General features: G+C 42.1%; 2 protein-coding genes across 4 annotated transcripts in view; one reads left to right on the top strand and one right to left on the bottom strand.

Moving 5' to 3' along the window:
- Positions 1 to 17,946: 17,946 nt before the first annotated feature.
- On the bottom strand, positions 17,947 to 18,671 carry LOC142841350 (large ribosomal subunit protein uL1). The gene has a single exon (XM_075958190.1). It carries the CDS (start codon positions 18,636 to 18,638, stop codon positions 17,985 to 17,987), a length of 654 nt encoding a protein of 217 aa, XP_075814305.1. The 5' UTR covers positions 18,639 to 18,671; the 3' UTR covers positions 17,947 to 17,984.
- A 1,716-nt stretch (positions 18,672 to 20,387) lies between these two features.
- Pcyt1b (phosphate cytidylyltransferase 1B, choline) overlaps positions 20,388 to 22,525 on the top strand; it is a 70,830-nt gene continuing 68,692 nt past the window's right edge. For 2 of the 3 annotated variants that reach the window (XM_075958888.1, XM_075958891.1), the window contains exon 1: positions 20,559 to 20,777. In XM_075958888.1, the coding sequence (XP_075815003.1) occupies positions 20,661 to 20,777 (117 nt within the window). In that variant the 5' untranslated portion in view covers positions 20,559 to 20,660. Of the gene's footprint in view, positions 20,778 to 22,525 lie in introns of all 3 variants that reach the window. The other variant, XM_075958890.1, reaches the window with a different exon arrangement.

Below are 22,525 nucleotides of genomic sequence, written 5' to 3'. Positions count from 1 at the left end.
TGGAATCAGCTCTTAAATATCACAGAAATAAATAAAATGGAAGAATTGGCATAAAATAATGTTTTTATTTCAATCTTGCCTTGGATATTAAAAGTTCTCTTTGAGCCCAGCATGATGTAGCATGCATATAATCCCAGCACTTGGGAGGTTGAGGATGGAATATTGCCAGGAGTTGGAGGATTGCTATGAGTTCAAGGTCAGCGTGGACAGCAACAGCAAGCGCTTGTTTCAAAACCACAGCAAAAATAGTTTTCTTTGTTTTCCCAGGAATGACAAAGTCTTTCTCACATGTGTGCACACACACAAAAAGACAGACACAGGTGTTATATACACAGAGGTAAAGAATTTCAAAAATTGGTAAGTATGCCCAAGGATAAAGAGACATCTGCTTCCACTCTGTTTTTTTTTTTTTTTTTTTTTTGGTCGGGGGTAGGATTCAATACAGTGTTTCTCTGTGTGCCTTAGTTGTCCTGGAACTATCTTTTGTAGATCTGCCTGCCTCTGCTTCCTGAGTGCTGGGATTAAAGGCATGCACCAGTACCACTACCCAGTTTAAATTTGTTGTTTTCTTAGTAACATGAGTTAAATCATGAATAAAAGCATAAGAGGCTAAGGAAGTGACTCCGTGGATAAAAGAACTTTCTTTGGCAGCAAGAGGACCTGAGTTCAAATCCCAGGAGCTTGTTGGACAGCTAACCTAGCCAAAATGGTGACCTTCAGGTTCAGTTAGAGGCCCTGTGTCAAAAAATAAAGTGGAGAGAGCAATACAGGAAGACACACACACACACTCACACACAACACACACATACTCACATACACACTCACACACACACTCAAACACACTTACACACTGGAAAGGAAAAATCATGGAAGAATTTAAATGATTTCTTTTGAAATAAAAACCCAATATGATGAGAGTTTTTAATATATTTACAAAAAAATCACTTTGTTTTTTTTTTTCGTGGGAAGAATGATCGAGATTGAACATGGGGCCTTGAACTATCTACCATTGAGCTACATGCCTCTAAACCCCAAACCAATTTCTAAGTGTTTGTTCTACATATTCTACATTCAAAGTAGAGACTTACATCTGGAATCGTGGCTTCTAGTAATGTTTAGGAAATTTTTGTTGAATAAGTAAAAGGAATCTAAATTGCTGTTTATTCTATACATATTTTTTTCTTGCCCAGGAATACTCTGAAGTTTCTCCATCAAGGGTCATCTCTAGATTATTCATGAGAAAGAATATGTTACAACCCAGCCTTTTGAGGCATGGTTCAATGTTAAGTAGACCAACTTCAACTAGACAGCAACCCCTAACTTAATTGACCTTAACATTGGCACCAAAAACCAAGATACTGGGATTGTTATTTAAAAGGCTCTCCTCCTCAAATCCTGTGTGATTCCAAGGGTTACCATAGGAATATAATGTCTGAATGCTTATGGCTACCACAGAGGGCAGACTCATCAGCTCACAACTCCAACTCAGTTATCCCACAGAGGGTGGGGGCTAGACCTTCCTCCAAGAGAAAGAAATAAGACTTGTACATATATGTATACCATGCAGCTGCTATACCTTTGTCTACAGTGGCAATTGAAGTACCTTTTTTTTATACAATCTTGCTAGGTGGCCAGGCTGGCCTCAAACTGTCAACTCTCAGCCTCCCAAATGCTAGGGTGACTGCATGCATCATCATACCCAGCATGAAGGATTTTCTTAAACTATCACACAAATAATTCATGATAATGTCCATCAAAGTTTTGTAGGGTTTTCTCCATTGTACAAAGTTGGAGAGAGTTGCAACCTCTAGGCATTGCTCTGGGCACTAATCTATACAATGAGATGTACGAGTGTGATCCATTGAAAAAATGGTTAGAATGGAGCCTCATTTTGAAAATGGTAAGTACATACATTAAACATTTTCCAGTGCTTTGATCGGGCCACCAAGCAGTGTTCTGAAGCCTTGTATTATTTTCTTTAGGCAAACGCACGTGCACTGTCTATGGTTACTGGTTTTGCTTTATTCTAATTGGAATGGCAGCTTAAGAGCCTTCTAAAATATTCTGAGTACAGAATCACCAGATAAGCCTTTTATAATTTTATCCCTCAACTTTGACAGTTATCTTGGTCTCAACAAACAATTCAGTGACAGTTTTCAGAGTCATATAACTGTATCTTCCCAATTCGGTTAAAGATAACTTTTTTGCATAATTTCTTGCAAAGTAAATGTAGATTTATTAAGGAAAAGGAAGGAAAAAAACCTGAGAAAACAAGGGCCTTGCATTTTTAAAAAAAAATGTGACAAGGTCTCTGTAACCTTGGCAGGTCTCAAACTGAAGATATTTCTGCCTCGACCTCCCAAATGCTCAGTGTGCTACCATAATTAGCTGGTTGAGCAATAGTTAACTAGACTATAAGACAATCGCAAGTACAGTGGGCATACACAGGCCTTAGGAAAGCTCAGCTAAAGCAAAAGCACCTGGTGATTTAGACTAGCTTGTCTACTAGTTGTAAGCCTTCAGAGAGCTCTTGGAACTCCTGAAAGAAATGGCCAACATCTTTGGTGTGTTTTGGCAGGTTAGTTAACTTGGTAGTTATTTAAGGGAGCCATATTTGCTCTTCAAATATATACTGTTAAAAGGCTAGTAACCAGGCAGGAAAATTTTTTTTTGTGTGTGGCTGACTGCTACTCTTCGGGTCTACTGTATACTGAGGACCTATATCCTTTGTGATAAGTACTTAGGAAACGCAAAGACACATTTTTTAGATTTATTTATTTATTTATTTATTTTATGTATACGAGTGCCCTATCTATATGTACATGCCTTTATGCCAGAAGAGGGTATCAGATCCCACTATAGATGGTTGTGAGCCACCATGTCGTTGCTTGGAATTAAACTCAGGATCTCTGGAAGAGCAACCAGTGTTCTTAACTCCTGAGCCATCTCTCCAGCCTGCAAAGACCCATTTTTAAAGACACGGTTCCCATTTAAGGCTACGCTGTTTGTGAGTTGAATACATATTTAACCTCTTTCTTTCTGGGCATATAGTATTATAGACCTTAACTTCAAGCTTCTTGACTATAAAAAGGGATGGAGGGCACATGATATATAATGGTTTCTATTTAATAGTGACCATGGTAGGCAGCCAGCATCTAAATGGAGATTACATTTTTTTTTTCCCAAAGACAAGTCCTCGCTCTATATCCCAGGCTGGCCTTGAACTAATGGCAAGCCTCCTGACTCAGCCTCCTGAGTGCTAGGATTATAAGTGTGCACCACTACTCCTGACTGAAATGGGTTATTTAAACAAAAGAAATACAACCCTTGTGGTGATGAATACGTTCATCCGAATTCTCCCCACTGGCAAAGACAAAGACTGCAGAGCTGTCAGGAAAAGAGCATCCTTGCCACTAGTTAATGAAGAGCTGCCCTGCTCTCGCAGTTTATTAATTAAGAAGGCAAGCAGTGTAAGCTCGGAACTTGGTAATTTGAAGCTCAAAGGCAATGGAATCAGAACAGCACTCAGATTCTCTTTTCACAAAGACATGATAACAATTTAGGGCTACCAAGCTACAGTAATCACATTTGGAATGAACTCTCGTGAGCACGCCTCTGCTAACCTGCTCATGTTGGGTAAAAAGAACAAAGAAAGGCAAAGTTAGGTACTAAGGAAAAGCTTCATCAAAGAATTTCAGTCACCGTAACCCAGGCTTTCTCTTTGTTGTTGCTACAGCTAAGTGAGGCCAGATAATTCTGTATTGCAAGGAATGGCTGTGCGTCACAGGATGCTTCAAAAGATCCCAGGCCTCAGACCATTAAAAACCAGTAGAATCCCTCTTCATCAAGGTGTGACAACTCCAACTGTCCCTGGAAACTGTTAAATGTCCCTCCTAGGGCAAAACTGCCAATGCATCACCTGTTGAAATAATTACTACCTCCCTTCTCACCCTCCATCCCATGGGTCCTCAGAGTGTTTGCTGTTCTCAAGGCTCAAAACAAAACACTTCATAACAGGGTCACCTAGACTTTCCATGGAGCCATTTGAAAAGAACTGGACTGGGTCAAAAACACTCACCCAGACACATGAAAGGGTTCTTTGTATTTCTGCACTGGGGAGCACCAGACAGAAAGAACAAGTAGCTCTAGTAAGGTGTTCACAGAAGGCACCCGGGTAAATACTCAGCCTCTCACTAATTGCCACAAGCCCCTCAGAGGCGTTGCCAACCTCATTTCATCTCGATGAAACTGAAGTTTCCAGAGGTTAAGAGATATGCTCAAGAACAGATGTTTTGGAACTTAGTAGAAGCCTGGCGGCAGCTCTTGCACATATATACACATTGCCTGGATATATGCATTTAGAGTGTCAGAGACCTAATAAAGCCAAGGGAACCAGTATTTCTCTTTTTTACAATTTGCTTTTATTTTATGTGTATGTGTGAGTGACTACATATATGAATATACACTCTGGCCTGCTGCCTGCAGAGGACAGAAGACGGCATTGGATCTCCTGGAGCGGGCGTCACATGCAGATGTACACGGCCACGTGGGTGCTGGGAACCAAATCAGGGTCCTCTGGAAGAGCAGGCACTACTTATAACCACTGAGCCGTTTCTCCCACCCCAAGTATTTGTCTTTTCTTTAAATAAAAAAATTAAGAATATATTTTTGTTCAAGAAAAGTTTCAAACTTATGCACATTTAGAGAATGCTGTGCGTTCCCATTTTTAATGCGCATGAGCTCCCTGTCTTGCTTCAGTACGATCAACTCATAGCCCGTCCTGCTCATTTAGGGGATTCTCAACCTCTATATTATTGATGTTCCGGGTGGGATACTTGTCATGCACATGCGGACCACAAAAGCTAGGCCAAGGTTTGGCTGACTTGACTGATAAAAATGCAATAAGCAACTTTTAGATTCAGAGAGTTTATCAGTGACATAGTCAGCAAAACAAAGAAGGGCTGGTGTCACTAACTCCCTATTTGATGACTCCTCCTTCCTATTTGATGACTCCTCCTCCCTATTTGATGACTCCTCCTTCCTATTTGATGACTCCTTCTCCCTATTTGATGACTCCTCCTTCCTATTTGATGACTCCTCCTCCCTATTTGATGACTCAGAGGAACAGTAAGGATAGAAAAGGTTCATAACAAAAGATAAAACACTTGATTCTTTCTCTAGCTCCCAAGTTTCAAAATATCCAGCACTTCAGTTCAGACAAGTGAAGGTTTTGGTGGTTTTGTTTCATTTTTTTGTTTCTGAGACAGGGTCTCACATAAGCCCAGGCTGGATGAAAACACAGTAGGTAGTTGAGGATAACTCTGAACTCTTAATCCTTTTGTCTATCTCCCAAGTGATGGGGTCACAGAGCTGCACCATCACACCAGGCATATATGGTGACTGACAACCGCAGCTGTTCTGTGCCCCTTCTTTTCTTGAGACATTACTATGAACTTGCAGACTTAAACTGATTTGGTAGGCTTCAATCCGTCACAATGCTCTTTCTTATTGTTGTTTGACTTATTGTTGCTATCTTGGCTAGCAGACGTCTCTTCAAGTTGGATCCTAAGTTCTTTTGCCATTTTCTATCATTTTAAAAAGGATTGATATATGATACTCACGAGCATCACTATCTGCAGGTTTACCTCCCGAGTCTCTGTACTAACTATATTTTCATCATTGCTTACAACAGTGTTGCTGAACACATGTGAACCTGGACAAAATTCAAATTGATGGGTCCGCTGAATTAGAATCTCTGATTTTCATGAGTCACCTTGATGAGTTGCCATGATGGAAATTTCATTTCTAAAGTGTAGAAAACAATGGTAGGTTTTCTTCCTTGTGAGTTCCTATGGCTGAATGATAGTGAATTTATTCAATTTATTATTTTGCAGGAATAAAAGATTTCTCTTCTTTGACATTATGTTTATCCCATTCTCACTTATTTACTTACTCAAGAAAAAATGCTTACAGCTGGGTGGGAGCAATGGCTCAGAGGTTAAGAGCATTGCCTGCTCTTCCAAAGGTACTGAGTTCAATTCCCAGCAACCACATGGTGGCTCACAACCATCTGTAATGGGGTCTGGTGCCCTCTTCTGGCCTGCAAACATATACACAGACAGAATATTGTATACATAATAAATAAATAAATTATATGAAAAATGCTTATAGCAAGGATGGGCTTCTGCAGAAGGCCACTGACTTGCATACAGTTACTCTACTCATGATTAGAGAGTTATTTTACATAGCTCCTCCTAATGCTTTAGTAGGCTATGTGTTTAAATTATTGCTTTGGTGCCTATTAAAACTTTTTATATAGAAAACTTTTGGAAACACAAATAATAATAGCTATTTTCTCATGAAGCAAACATAATGAGGATTCTTGGGGAAAAATTTAACAGTTGGGGTTAAGGCTCAGAGGGTAAAGGTACTTTCCATTAAGACTGCCAACCTGAGTAAAACCTGAATTCAGTTCCAGAAATCCCCCTGGTGGAAGGAGAGGACCAACTCCCACAAGTTGTCACATCCATGTATGCATGGTGACACAGGCATATGTGAGCACACACACACACAATAAGTGTAAAAAGTGTTTAAATCCATGCTTGTTTTGTTTTGAAAAGGCTCTTGTTCTATAGCCCAAGCTGGCTTGGAAATCACAGCATAGGCCAGACTAGACCTGAACTTGCAGCAACCCTCTCGCCTTAGCTTTCCAAGTATGGAGATACAGGTGTCTATTGCCCTGTCTGATTGCCAGATATTATGCTCCAAGTATATTAGACCAGAATCTCTAGGGCATAAAAACCAAGCCTTAGAGCCGGGCAGTGGTGGCACACGCCTTTAATCCCAGCACTTGGGAGGCAGAGACAGGTGGATCTCTGTGAGTTCGAGACCAGCCTGGTCTATAAGAGATAGTTCCAGGACAGGCTCCAAAGCTACAGAGAAACCTGTTTTCAAAAATAAATAAATAAAAACAAGCCTCTGTGTCATTGAAAACTCTCCAAGTAATTCTCTTTATAATCAAGATTGAGAACTGTATTAATCAGGGTTTTCTAGAGGAACATAACTTATATAATGAATATATATATATATATTCATTGTATATACATATACATACACATATGTTGTAATTTTGTCCAAGTTCACAGGGGTTCAGCAACACCATTGTAGAGCAACATGAATATATATATATATATATATATATTATTTATTAGAATGGTTTATGGGTTATGGTCCAGCTAGTACAACAATAGCCATTGTCTAAAATGAGATGGTCTAAGAATACAGCAGTTGTTCAATCCATGAGGCTGGATGTCTCAGCTGGTGTTTAGTATATGTCAGAATCCAGAAGTAAGCTCTGATACCAATGAAGCTACAAACTTTCTAGGGAGAGCAAGAGCAAGCAGGCAAAGAGACAGCAAGTGTTCTTCTCACATGTTCCTTATATAGGCTGCCTGCAGAAGGTGTAGCCCTAATTAAAAATGGATTTTCCCAGTCACGGTGACACATGCCTTTAATCCCAGCATTTGGGAGGCAGAGGCAGGCAGATCTCTGTGACTGCAAGGCCAGGCTGGTCTATAGATTGAGTTCTAGGACAACCAAGAACAGCTAAGTTTCACAGAGAAACCCTATCTGAAAAAAAGAAAAAAAGGATATTTCTACCTCAAAAGAGCTGGTGTCTTCCCATCTAAAAGATACATATTAGAAGTGGGTTTGCCCACTACAAATGATTTAATTAAGGGAAATTCCCTCACAGATGTGCCCAGCCATTTGAGTTTTAGTTTGATTCCAGATGTAGTCAAGTTGACAATTAAGAATATTATAAGAACCTTAGGGAGTGAAACAGAGATGATGCAAAGCTTTATTTAGGAATGAACTTAAAACCTTGAAGTGTTAGGCTCTTTTTTTTGTAAGAACAGGGCATTTGGTAGGCATTGGTGGGTCATGCCTCTATTCCAGCACTTGAAATGGAAGACCCTGATATTGACCCACACATGTATGAACACCTGAGTTTTGACAAAGATGCTAAAATTATACAATGGAAAAAGGAAAGCATCTTCAACAAATGGTGCTGGAATAACTGGAAGTCAAAGTGTAAAAGAATGCAAATAGATCCATATCTATCCTCATGCATAAAACTTAAGTCCAAATGGATCAAATACCTCACCATAACTCCAGTCACACTGAACTTCACTGATAAGAAAGTGGGAAGTAGCCTTGAATGCATGAGCAAAGGAGACCACTTCCTAAATATAACACCAGTAGCACAAACACTGAGAGCAACAATTATTAACTGGTACCTCCTGAAACTGAGAAACTTCTGTAAGGCAAAGACCACAGCAGCCTACTGAATAGGAAAAGATCTTCACTAACCCCACATCAGACAGAGAACTGATCTCCAAAATATATAAAGAACTCAAGAAACTAGACATCAAATTACCAAATAATACAATTAAAAAAAATGAGGTATAGACCTAAATTCTCAAAAGAAGAATTGCAAATGGCCAAAAGACACTTAAGGAATTGCTCAATATCCTTAGCCATCATGAAAATGCAAATCAAAATGACTCTGAGATGCCATCTTATACCAGTCAGAATGGCTAAGATCAAAAACACCAATGATAGATTATGCTGGAGAGGATGTGTGATGGGGGAGAGTCTTCTGTTTTGTGTTAATTTCACTGGTTAAATAAAGAGACTGCCTTGGCCCTTTAATAGGACAGAAAATTAGGTAGGCGGAGTAGACTGAACAGAATTCTGGGAGAAAGAAAGCCAAGTAAGGCAGTCTCCATGATTCTCTTCTCCAAGGCAGACGCAGGTTAGGATCTTACTGGTAAGCTACCATCTCATGGTGGTACACAGATTATTAGAAATGGGTTAATCTAGATGTGAGAGCTAGCCAGTAAGAGGCTAGAGCTAATGGGCCAAGCAGTGTTTAAAAAAATACAGTTTCCATGTAATTATTTCGGGTAAAGCTAGCCAGGTGGCGGGACACAGCCCACCGCTCCACACAACAGATGTGGAGTAAGGGGAGCACTCCTCCATTGCTGGTGGGAGTGCAAACTTGTACAACCACTTTGGATATCAGTATGGCGGTTTCTCAGAAAATTGAGAATCATTCTACCTCAGGACCCAGCAATATCACTTTGGTCATATACCCAAAGGATGCACACTCATACCACAAGAACACTTGCTCAACTGTGTTCATAGCAGCATTATTCGTAATAGCCAGAACCTGGAAACAACCTAGATGTCGCATAACTGAAGAGTGGATAAAGAAAATGTGGTGTATTTACACAATGGGATACTACTCAGTGGTAAAAATCAATGACATCTTGAAATATGCAGGCAAATAGATGGAACTAGGGGGAAAGAAAACATCCTGAGTGAGGTAACCCAGACCCAGACAGATAAACATGGTATGTACCACTCATAAGTGGATATTAGATGTAAAACAAAGGATAACCATCCATGATCCCAGAGAAGCTAGGTAACAAGGAGAACCTTAAGAGAGGCATACATGGATCCCCCTAGGAAAGGGAAACAGACAAAATCTCCTGAGAAATTAGGCGGGAAGAAGGGGAGGGAGAAAGAGAACATGAGGGAATGGGATGCTCAAGAAGGGGAAGGACAAATAAGGGAGAGAAAGGAAAGAGATACCTTGGTTGAGGGAGCAATTAAAGGGCTATTGAGAAATATAGCACTAGGGAAATTCCCAGGAATCCATAAGAATGACCCCAGCTAAGACCCTAAGCAACAGTGGAGAGGACGCCTAAACAGATTGATGACCACCTTAACTGTCATCATAGAACCTTCAACTAGCAACTGATGGAAGAAGATACAGAGATCTACAGTGAAACCCTTGGCCAAGTTACCCGAGACCAGCGCAAGAGGGGGGGGGGGACAATAATATGACCAAAGGGGTCAAGACCATGGTGGTAATATCCACAGAAATAGCTGACCTGAGTTAATGAGAGCTCACTGACTCTGGAGTGATAGCGGGGGAAACCTGAATAGGACCAAACTAGGCCCACTGAATGTGGGGGACAGTTGTGAGGCTTGGACAGTCTGTGGGGTCACTGGCAGTGGGACCAGGATTTATCCCTAGTGCTTGACCTGGCAACTAGGAGTACATTCTCTTTGGAGGGGGACCTTGCTGAGCCTAGATATAGTGGGGGAGGGCTTGGTCTTGCCTCAAAGTAAAATGTCAGACTTTGTTGACTCTCCATGGGAAACCTTACCCTTTCTGAGGAATGGGTGATGGAGTGGGGGGGGTAAGATGGGGGAAGCAGGAGGAGGGGAGAGAGTGGGAATGGGGAAAACTATGTAAAATGAGAAAAGATTTATTAAAAGATCCTTTTTTAAAAAATCTTTTTTTATTGAGAAAATGAGAAAAAAAACAAGTTTCCACCTCCTCCCAGCCTCCCATTTCCCTCCCCCTCCTCCCACCCTTCTCCCCCTCCTCCCACCCTTCTCCCCCACCCCCAACCCCTTTCCCCCTCCCCCTGACAGTCCAAAGAGCTGTCAGGGTTCCCTGCCCTGTGGTAAGTCCTAGGTCCTCCCCCCTCCGTCCATATCTAGGAAGGTGAACATCCAAACTGGGTAGGCTCCCACAAAGCCAGCACATTACGTAGGATCAAAACCCCTGACAAATATCTTGCATATCATCATAGAACCTTCATCTGGTGATGGATGGAGATAGAGACAGAGACCCACACTGGAGCACTGGACTGAGCTCCCAAGGTCCCAATGAGGAGCAGAAGGAGGGAGAACAAGAGCAAAGAAGTCGGGACCACGAGGGGTGCACCCACCCACTGAGACAGCGGAGCTGATGTATTGGGAGCTCACCAAGGCCAGCTGGACTGTGACTGAAAAAGCATGGGATAAAACTGGACTCTCGGAATGTTAAAAGATTCTTAATAAAATAAAAAAAGAATAGGGCATTTGGTAGGCAGTGGTGGTGTTCGCCTTTAACCCCAGCACTCAGGAGTCAGAGGCAGTCAGATCTCTGTGAGTATGAGGCTAGCCTGGTCGACTGAGCGAGTTTCAGGACAGCTAGATACAGAACAACCTTATATTGAAAAACCAAAACAATAACCCAAACCCAAACCAAACCAAACAAAAACAGGGCATTTGGTATACTGGTGGGGCTGGGCAAAGATAATTTTTTGCTAGTGTCAGTTATTTTTTTGGAGATTTACACACCACTCATAGAGAAGAGGGCCTAATGAATCCATTTCAGCTCACAGTGCAGAGTAACTCGTGTTGTGGTGATGGCAATGTCACTTTCTGAGAGACGTATAGGGGATATGAAGGCACTTTTCCTTTCCTGGCTGTGGCTAGAGCTCAGAGGCTAGTACACACTCAAGTGCTGAACCATTGAGACTGAACTGCACCCCCCAGTCAGGGTATCATCTTCAATGTGTGTTTCCTAATGATGTTCTACAATAATATCTTTTGATTGAGTAAAATAGGAGATATATGGGGCTTCCTAAAAGCTTTTATCTGGCTAATTTGTATCATTAAATGTCATCTAAACCAAATGAAAAGCTTTCAATACAAAGGCTATCCAAAGAGAGCAAACTGATCAGAGCATTGCAAACGCTGAGACGCTGAAGCCGTGTGCAGTGAACAGAGGCTTTGAAGTGCCACAGCCCTGAACTTCAAACTCAGGTTTGCACAAGCTCTGAGACCCTGGGAAAATCATTTAATGTCTCCAAGTGCTGCTTGTTATCTGCAAACTGGGCATAGTCCTGCACTTGACACGGAGTACAGTCTCGTAATTACGAGGTATTGAAACTACAAGCCGTGTATTCTTCTATCTCAATATGTGGTGTCAGGTCAGGCTCCCACTAAGGAATGTGCAGCAGGAAGAATGAGAGGACAACAGCCTCCCAAAGATGCCTGCTCTAGTCCTCAGAAGCTGAGACTACATCACCCTCCACGCCAGCAGGGACTCTGCAGATGGAAGTTAAGATCTCAAGATGGGCAGAATAGCTCTGAATTATCCAGATGACCCAAGGCCATCCCCAAAGTCCTCCTAAGTGAAAGGAGGCGCCGGAGATTTAGAAGATGAGATTATTGACATGGAGGCTTGAGAGATATGATTGCTGCTTTGCTCATGGAAGAAAGCAGACCAAGAAACGTGAGCACCATGTAGAAGGCAGACCAGCAAGGAACCAGATTATTCCTTCGAGCTTCCAGAAATGCATTCATGTGGCCACATTGGTTTTTCATACGGGAAGGCCCACTTCAGTTTTTTTTACTTTGGTCCAGAACTTTGAGATAATAAATTTGTATATTTAAACCCATTAACTCTGTGATAAATTGTTATGGCAATTATAGAAAACTAACAGAAAATTCAACACACTCTGTGTGGGCATTCAAAGATTTTGAGTCAGATTTTGCAAGATGGTCGGTCACATTGGAAACCAGGTCATTTAAAAATCTGTTAGTATAAATCCAAGGACCATAACAACAATCTACTTATAAATGAATGCATCTATCCTGGCATCTTGTCGTGATAGCTTATTGCTTGTAAGACTCCTTCATGTCATACTTGGATAAGTCCTGGGAAAACCCTTGGGACTCTAGGGTATATGCTGCAGTATTGGGAAACTGAGTTCTGTGGCGCACATCTGTAACACCAAATCTCAAGAAGTAGGGTTAGGTTATTTGTAAGATAGGAAGTTCACACTTAAACTGCACAGTGTGACCTTGTCTTCTTCTTCTTTTTTTTTAAAGAAAGAATAGATGGCTGGAGGTGGTGGCGCACACCTTTAATCCCAGCATTTGGGAGGCAGAGGCAAGTGGATCTTTGGGTTTGCGGTCAGCCTGGTCTACAGAGTGAGTTCCCGAATGGCCAGGACTACACACAGAGAAACCCTGTCTCATAAAAACAAAAACAAAAAATAATAATAAAACCATTTAAGGCAGATTCTAAACAAGAAAGACAGCTGTTTAAGTGGATATAAGGGAATGAAATGTGATCAAACATTTGGGGGATAATTTGATAACAGCATCAAAAAACACAAGTCAAAAGCCTTGAGAAGGCAAGCACTCTGACTTAACATTTCTACTTATGAGAAAAACCACTGGAATAGGAAACCATACCATTCATGTACTCTGATCCTTTCATGGTTCCCATGACGGCATATAGAATAACTTGGGGTGATACTGAAGGGAGACAGGAGTACACCGTTTAAAGTAAATAATGAAGACTGGCAGGTGATCACACCAGTTGTCACTTTGTCCAGACTACCACCTGGTTGAATTCCCTTCACCCACTTTTGGTAGATTTGATTCTCACTAAAATCACTGTGACTGTGACTAGTGGTTGCAATAACTTGCTCTCTGGCGTTGTACAATTATTGAAACTACCTGTAGTGGCATGTCCATTGTATTTTAATAAATAAAGCTTGCCTAGAGACTGGGAGAGTAAAATAGCCACACGGGTCAGCCTTACAGCCAGGCAGTGGTAACACACACCTTTAATCCCTGTAGCCACACTAGTTCCCATAGAAACCAGACAGTGCATCCCTTTATTCCCAATGGTGCATGCCTTTAATCCCAGCCCTAGAGAGGATTATAAAATGGGAGGAGGGCTGGAGAGATGGCTCAGTGGTTAAGAGCATTGCCTGATCTTCCAAAGGTCCTGAGTTCAATTCCCGGCAACCACATGGTGGCTCACAGCCATCTGTAAAGAGGTCTAGAGCCCTCTTCTGGCCTGCAGTGTATGAATAAATAAAAAGACAGGAATTGAAAAAAAAACGGGAGGAAACAGCTGCTAGTCATAGTCTCATTCTGAGATTTCCGGAGGCAGGTGGTCATTTTTAGACTGAGGTCTAGTTAAGAGCCAGTGGCTGGCTGCTTTGGTTTTGGGGTCTTCAGGTTGAACCCCAGTATCAGTCTCTGAGCTTTTATTAATCACGCCACACCTACCATTCAATATCTTGGGTTAAGCAAACAAAAATTTCATAGATTCATGAAATGAAGTTATTATGTGTAGAAAACTAGAGTTTTACTTGTCTACTGTGGTGGTTTGAAAGAAGATGCCCCCCAAAGGGAGTGACACTATTAGGAAGTGTGGCTTTGTTGGAGTAGGTGTGGCCTTGTTGGAGGAAGTGTACCACTGTGGTGGCAGGCTTTGAGGTCTCAGATATGCTCAAGATACTTCCTAATGTCTCAGATCATTTCCTATTGCCTGCAAAATATAGAACTCTCAACTACTTCTCCAGCACCATGTCTGCCTCCATGCCACCATGTCCCGCCATGATGATAATGGACTGAACCCTGAACTGAAAGCAAGCCACCCAATTAAAATGTTTTCCTTTATACGAGTTGCTGTGGTCATGGAGTCTCTTAACAGCAATAGAAACCCTAACTAAGACATCTACTGACATCCAGTCAGTGAATTTAGTATGCAAAAGCCTTACCTAGTTTTACCTTTAAAGTATACACAAATCCAAGTGGGGAATTTTTACCCATTTTTCTCTATAATATTAAGTGTTTCAGTCATGTTAGACTCAAATCCCATGAGGGAGAGACCAAAATTTACACAACATTCTGAGCGTGATGGCGGCAGCACTTGGAGTTTTGATTAAACTGCACTACATGTGTGATTATTACTTGTAAACAGATGATTAGATATTAATTAGACAATAAGTGATTGTAAAGCACTTAGAATAGAAAAGTGTTTATAAATACCACCAAGTGATAGCAACAATAATTCTTTACTGACTACACAGCTGCTAATGTCAGTAAGAATGATTTTTTTTACAGCTAATGGCAACTCTAATTTCTGACCCAAATCCCCGTTATATCTGGTGTACAACAGCAAAACAAAATAGATCATACGTCTATGGAGTTTAATCATCAGTATTTAGAGAATTGCATTGTATTTTGAGAAAAAATGTATTTCTTTTCAAGACTTTCTCAAACACAGGTACAGCCATTATTCTCTGTCTCCTTTGGTGTCAAATATTTGGGCTTTTTAAAAGTGTTTTAATTACATTTACTTATGAGGTGTATGTGTTTGTGTGTGTATGTGCACATGTTTCCGCCTGTCACTTACATGCCACAGCATGTTGTGGAAGTCAGAGGACAACATGAGGGAGCTGTTCTTTCCTTTATACCACATGAGACCCACAGGTGAACTCGGGTTAGCAGGTTTGGCAGTGCCTTTACCTACTGAGCCAGCTTGTTTCTTTCAGAGACTAGATGTCAGATCAGAGGTAGTTAGCCACAGTTTGATTATACAGTAGGTTTGAGGTTTGGGGTTTATGTAGTTGCTCCTTAGTATCACAAAACTGCACTCAGAATCAGGATATTTTGGTTAAATGAGTGAAGACTAACTCTTTCTTGGTTACTATTGGAGTTGAGAAAAGTAGAAAATACATTTTAAGAAGAAAACAAGCATTTTAATGTTATCTTCTTGAATTTTTTTTCTTTAAAAAAAAGTTTCGAAGTTCTGTTACATCCCCACCCCCCGGTGACCTTTATGGATCATGGTCTTGTATGAACCTTGCTCTTAACAAAAATGTTTGATTTTTCTATCATGAGTAAACGCGAGCACCACAATAAGTTCAGATCTATGGGCGTACATATTTGAAATGAACTATATGAATCAAAGTGAAGAGTGTTTCCTGTCTCATGACTTCAGTAGAAGACGAATAAAGGATATAATGGATGAAGAGATATACCGGAATCACCCAAGGATTTTGTTGACAAAGTAAATCAGGTTTCTACTGAACAGTGAACCGGTATAGCTTAGTGGGCAAGAATGTTAATGGGGACTTTTATCATTTCCTATGTAATTGCTGGGTAAGTCACCTAATCAGTCTGAATCATTTGAAACTTTTCAACAATCAATTTTGTGCTCCAATGATATCATCTAATGAGGGGAAGCACTCCAAAAAGCGCGAAATGCTCCCCATTGTGGAGCATGTTTATTACCATCATTCTCCTGGAGTGGATGAAAAGGATTTGTGCGTGAATTTCATTACTTAATGTGGTTGGTTTTCTCTAGACTGTCAGGGTTTAACCCTTCACCTTGAGCCACAGAGGGACACCTGGGGATGTGACTCAAATGAAATTCAACCAGAGAGGGAGAGCTTATAAAATCTAGATGTGCCTCAGGGGGAGGTTTCTAATAAGCTGCCCCGGTTTGCATCCTCTGCCTCTGGTAATTACAGATAGAAAGCCACACTCTTCCCCCTTACTTTAGCTTTCTTATTTCTTTGCATTGAGATCCACATGTTTTTCTAGTTGCACGTGTGCTAACCAATCCTGCCTCACTCCTAGCTCTTGATGCCTTTTAGAAGGAGGGTAATGTTACTTGTCCCAATTACAAGGGCAATGTAGCTGCTTATGGTGGCCCACAGCTGTGATATCAGCTGCAGGGAAAGGGTTTGGAAAAAGCCAAGAATAGGCTGGGATAGGACGAGTAGTCATGGCCATGGTTATACAGTTGACTCCCAGGGCAACTAGAAGCCTGAGCTTCCAGGTTCAAGACCTAAGGATGGATAAGAGTCTGACATAGGTTACTCAGTGAAGATCGGCATCTTGTGGAGAGGCAGCCTTTGGTTTGCTGGGACAGGAAAAATACAGGAGAGGGAAGGGTATTTGCCAATCTTGAGACAGAAAAGGCTTGGAGTACAAGGCTACGGTCCAGGCTCTGGAACAAGAGGGCTTCAGGAACCAGCTAGACATCAGAACAAGCAAACTTCCTACCCTATGGTGAGCCTCCTATTCTAGAGAGGGAATTCAAGAACCAGCTAAGAACCAAATTGGCATCTCAGTGACCCAGAATGCCCTGGGAGTTAGGTGCTTTCCAGTGTGAACATGTGATTGTAGCTCAATGCCCACAAACTTTAGCGTGTTACAATACCTACTAAACCAAGGGTTTCTGGTAAAAAGCCAGATTCCTGGCCTCCACTACCTCAGTTTCTCCTTCAGTCTGAGATGGGTGAGAGTGTCTGACAAGTAGTCAGTATTTTTGTGACTGCTCCTCAGGAGACAGCACTTTGAGAATCACTTCCCTTAGGCAAAAAAAAAAAAATCCAGATGGAAAATATTATCAAGAGTAAGAATGACGATGGCATTTTCACGTCATCCACCGTAGCTGGAAAGGGGCTTTTAAATCAAAAGGAAAGCGTAAAAGCCTAACTGAAGCTCCAGGGTTTCTGAGTGACTGTTCTAACCATATAGAAATTCACTGAGATGTACAGAGTTTGGGACCGGCTGTTTGAGTGGCTACTTTAATCTAATTGTATGATGTTTTTATTTGTGAGTTCACTACAATAAAGCAATTTCTATTTTAAAATACAGTTCAGGGTTTGCTTCTTACACACGGATCACCTCAGTATAATGAAACCTGTAGCTTGAGGAGTTTGTGCTTCTAGAAGGGCAGGTAGAATCGGAAGGAAAAGACCCCTCTTGAGATGACTCAATAGTTGCTGGGCTTTTCACATAGCTAAAGTTCTCTTCTCCTCGAGCTAGTTTTAAATGTTTGTGTATACATATATCTGAGGAGGAGAGGGGTGTATGTATGTGAAGGGCAGTGCTTGCTGAGGCCAGAGGCATCGGATCTCCTAGGAGCTGGATTTACATGTGGTTGTGAGGTGTCCAGTGTAGGTGCTGACAACTGAACTCACATCCTCTGCAAAAGCAGCCGTATGTCATCTTAACCACTGAGCCGTCTTTCTAGCCCCTAGAATTCTCTTAAGCACAGGTAATATGCTATCAAGTGATGTATTCCTGATTTAAATGGCCAGGTTTTTGTTTTGTTTTGGTTGGATTTTTTTGAGACAGGGTTTCTCTGCGTAGCTCTAGCTGTCCTGGAACTCACTCTATAGACCAAATTCACAGATCTGCCTGTCTCTGCCTCCCGAGTGCTGGATTGAAAGTGAGCACCACCTCAGCAGCTTAGATTAACAGGTTCTTTTTTTTTTTCTTTTTAGAGTAGCAGGAAGGTTTATTGGGGCATCCTAGTAAAGACGCTGGGGCTTGCCCATGGTGCTCTTGATATACAAAGCCCGGACATTTTGCCAGTTCTTCTTGAGCAAGGACACCAAGAAATTGACAGCCAAGTGGATGTTGTAGACCAGCTCGTCGTCCGTCATCTTCACGTGGCCGACAGCAACAGCCAGACACAGCACCTTCTTCATCTGGAACTTGATCGTGGACTTCACCTCGTCCACTTTGGCCACCATGTTTTCATTGTGTGTCAGCAGGGAAGGGAACTTGCCAGCCTTGTTCAGGCCTGGGCCCAGGATACGCGGAATCTGCTTGATCAGAGACTCAGAGGCCAGAAAGGCGTCATACTTCTTGGCCAGTTTTTTGACCAACTTCTTGTTCTTATTGAGCTTCTTCAGCGCCTCGATGTCCATGTGGGGGATATCCACGGCCTTGGCCTCATCGCAGTGCTGCTGGTCCCCCAGGACGCACACCGAGAACTTGGGGCGAGGGGTGGACTTGAGCCTGACGGTGCCCGAGAAACGCTTGTCCTTCTGGGGGTCGTAGTTCTTCAGGCTGATTTGCAGCTCCACCGTTTCCAGAAACTTGCGGCGCTTGCGCTGGTTCCCGTGCAGGACCTCCCGCACCGCCTCGTACAGGGTGTCGCGAGAGACTTTGCTGCTCATGGCTGGAGAGGCTGCGGGAACCGGAAGGAAGAGACGATTAACAGGTTCTTAACAGTCAATTTAAGGAATACTCTGCTGTAGTATCCATTTTTCTTCTTTTAAGGCTAGCTCTTTGTTATTTGAGGGGTAATAAAAACAGTGTCTCTTTACATTAGCAGGGCACATTTGAATTCATGGAGGATGATAATGTATCCATTTGATCCTCCTCAATTCTTGAAAAAGACTTTTGTTTGTTTGCTCTTGTTTGTTTTGTTTTGAGACAGGGTTTCTCTGTGTAACAACCCTGGCTGTCCTGGAACTCACCCTGTAGACCAGGCTGGCCTCAAACTCACAGAGATCCACCTGCTTCTGCCTCCTGAGCACTGGCTACTTTCATTCCACCCTTTGAAGTACTGTTTCTCAAATTATGGTCCCTATACCTGGTGTTGTCACAATTACCAAGAAGTTCATTAAAAATGCAAGTGCAGGCCACATCTCAAACCTACAAAATTTGGTTTTGGTTCTGTCATGGGAGTAATAATTTTCATTTATCGAACATTCCCTGGTGGTGACTGTGATGTTATCACTGCTGGTCTGGGACCACACTTGGCTAAAAATCATGGTTAGAGACAAAAATGAAAGATTTCGAAGCATAAGATTTGTGTGAAGTGGAGTCTTCCTTAGTTCCCTTTCTGCTGTACTTGCTGCATCTCTGCTCCCCACTCTGCATTCTTCAGACGTCAGCTCCATTGCTTATGAACTCTGAGACCTTAAGCAATTACTCTAAGTTGCAATTTCCTTACTTATAAAGTGGGGATAATAATAGGATATGCTTTGGGTTCTTATGAAGATTAAGGAAGATCTAAGTTAAGTACTTGGCACTGCATCTGGGCTTAATAAAAACTAGCGATTTTATTTCTTACTAATATTAAAACACAGCCATTCGCTAGAACAAATAGCTTTGCAAGTTCTGTCCTTTGAACGTGTGTCTTCAGCATGCTCCTCTTCAACTGATGCTCTAGGACAATGTAAACACTAAGGCACATCATTCTGTGGTTTGTCTCGAATTGCCATAAGCACTTGGACGAGACCAGGGTGCCTAGGAAAAGGGGCTTGAAACTGATAAAATGAGAGCATAGGTCCTATCCTATAGGGATGCTGGGTAAGTTCACAGTAAGACTAAAAGGCAAAGAGAGGCTGAGGGAGGAAGAAAGCACAGTCAGACCTGGGAGGCAAGCTGTCAAAGACAAGCTACCTCCTTCAAAGTTCCTCTTGTAGCAGCCCCAGGTAGAGACTCCACCATTACGACAGGCTTTAGGCGTCTGCCAGTGTTCCTGTTTAATGCAGTCCAAAAGGTGAACACTCAGGTGCCCTCGGTGACTTCCCTGAGAAGCTCTCAGAGGCAGCTGGCAATTGGCCCAGTGGTTTGGGGCTTGGGGCTTTAAAGGGGCTGTCTTCAGAGTGACTCCTATTTAGCAGATATTCTGACTACAACTACATCACACACTCATGCCAGGGACACGGTCCTTTATAGCTATGCTCTTTAGCGAGGCATTTGGGGCAACTCAGGAAACAGCTTTATCTTATCTAGGAAGTGCAGGGAGTCCTTACCAGGCAGGGACAGAGACCTTCACAAGTGAATTCAATACAAAAAACAAAAGCAAGTTCAGGCCCCGTGGGTACAGCAGGCCAGCCAATGGGCCCGGGCCGCTCCCAGGTGGAGTGGTACTATGATGACAGTAACCAACCAGCGCGCTCCATGCAAATGAGGATACTGTATCCGCACCAGACGCTCCAGTGCTGTCTGGTTGTTATAGTGATAAACTGAGGCCCTGCCTCTGGGCTTCTCTGAGAAAGAAAGGGGTGGTGTGTGTGTGTGGAGTTGGGGGGGGTAACCTTTTTACTTCCCCCCAGGGAAGACAAAAAAGAAGGGAAGAAGAAGGGGGATGGGTAGGGAAGAGAAAAATACGTGACAAAGAAAACATTCTCTGCCTGGGAGGAGACTCCCAGAGGGTGTAGAGCTGGAGGGAGCATTCACTGGCCATGCCAGTACTTACCACTGATGCTGAGTCAGAAACAGGTATCCCAAAATCCCTTTCCAATGAGCCTCCCTCAGAAACCATGGAGGAAATAGAGCACACATGCCCACAGCCTCGACTGGTAAGTAAAGACAAAGGATGGAAATGAATGCGTGGCTATGGCACAAAAGAGTTCCTTCTGTGCCCGCAGCCAGCGAGGAAAAAGCGATGCTGACAGGATTTTCATGTAAATGAGAATGGAGCGGCAGCCTAATCCTTCTCAGCTGTTTATACTTAGCTCCTATACCGGACACAGTTCTCAGCTTACAAGGCATTATTGTATTGGCTGGGTAGGAAACGGGCTTCTCGGGATATGTTGTGTTTTGGGGGTTTGGGGAGGAGAAAGAATGATCTTTTCTCCTCTTGTAGGTGCATTGTCATCTAGAGGCAAAAATTCTACAGTACAGTTTTTAAAATGGTTTTTTTTTCTTCACAAACCTTGAACTGCTTCCCTGGTGAAGTTCTAAATTTTAGCTTGGGAATGATCTGCCCTCCTCGACTGTTTTTTTTTCCTTTCTTTCTTCTCTTTTTCTTCTTTTTATATCTAATGCCTGTTTTGGAAAAAATTAAAATGACATGGACGCACAACTCCCTTATTCCTTTGATAGTTTCAGAATAAATAGTGCATCGAGGATGCATCTAGAAATAATTTGCATTTAAAATGAAGCGTGAACCTTTTCGGAGGGTACTGGAGGTTTCTCGTCAGGCACTGGCAACCTGGAGACACTACATTTTTTTAGAATGGGGTTGTATGCCTTTAAGAATGAAAGTACAGAAACAGGGTATGAGCTTCCTTCTCAGTAACTGCGGCCCCATTGATCAGCTTCTTTGCTACTGGTTCTGATCCCTTAGATAAATGGGGAAGTTTCTTCTCAAACACTTTAGCAAAGTAGCCTCAAGGAATTAAAAACATGTCAAATGGGTTGTGCCTTTCCTGTGGCTTGAAGTCCTATAGCACTTGGGGAAACTGCTCTTTGAACCCCCAAATCCAAGACACACACAGGAGTCATCCTTTCTTCAGTGATTCCCCCAAGTTAAACGTAAAATGTTTTCATTGGCTGTGGAGTCTAGAGACTAGAGAGACGGTTTTTTAAAAGGATATTTTTTATGTAGAATTTTCTGTGAGCCCCCCCTCCATAATCTGTGCTTATAGATTCCAATGCTAGCCTATTATGAAAGTGTTATTTCTTTAAATAAGGTTTTGAAGGCAGGCTTGGATCAACTTTCTGAAATCAGAAAAACGGGATGCTATAAGCAGAGCAGTTTTTATGTTGTGAAGCATGTGTTTTGGTAGTTTAGTATTAGCAGCTTCTTATCTCTTTATCCAGTGCCTGGATGACATGTCTCCTGTAACATCTGTGCACTTATGTCATGTAAATTGTTATGATCAGTTGCTTACTATAGGATTCCTCTGAGCCACTAAACAATTTACACTTTAGCACCGGGGAAAAAATTGACCACTAATGGTCTGTTACAAAATCTCCCAGATTATATATACTATATAGACATATAAATATGTATTTAAGTAAATGCAATACCCAAACTTGAAACCATCTGTGTTTGAACAGAGAGGGCAGTGGAGAGAAATGCATGCTCCTTCTTTTCGTCCCCTTTCATCTCTAAGCTACTCTGCTCCATGGTTTGCTGGCCTGAGAGAGGTGGGCACAGATAATCAGGTTCTGTTTGCTTTTCCACGTTCTCTTTCCACAGCTTCTCTCGGGCGCCACATCTTCACCTTCCACCCTTTTTCAGAAAGAAGGAATTGAGAGAATTCCTTCAGAGAATATAAGTAACTTTTTTTGGCACGTTGAAGGATCTCCACTAGGTACT

This window comes from Microtus pennsylvanicus, chromosome X (genome assembly GCF_037038515.1).
Source record: "Microtus pennsylvanicus isolate mMicPen1 chromosome X, mMicPen1.hap1, whole genome shotgun sequence".
Classification (NCBI taxonomy): domain Eukaryota; kingdom Metazoa; phylum Chordata; class Mammalia; order Rodentia; family Cricetidae; genus Microtus; species Microtus pennsylvanicus.
Note: the sequence above shows the minus strand (reverse complement) of the source record. Positions and strands in the feature narration are given on the sequence as shown.

What these genes read in the sequence shown, in the direction of transcription:
- LOC142841350 (XM_075958190.1), bottom strand. Translation starts at nt 18,638, where the DNA reads ATGAGCAGCAAAGTCTCTCGCGACACCCTGTACGAGGCGGTGCGGGAG.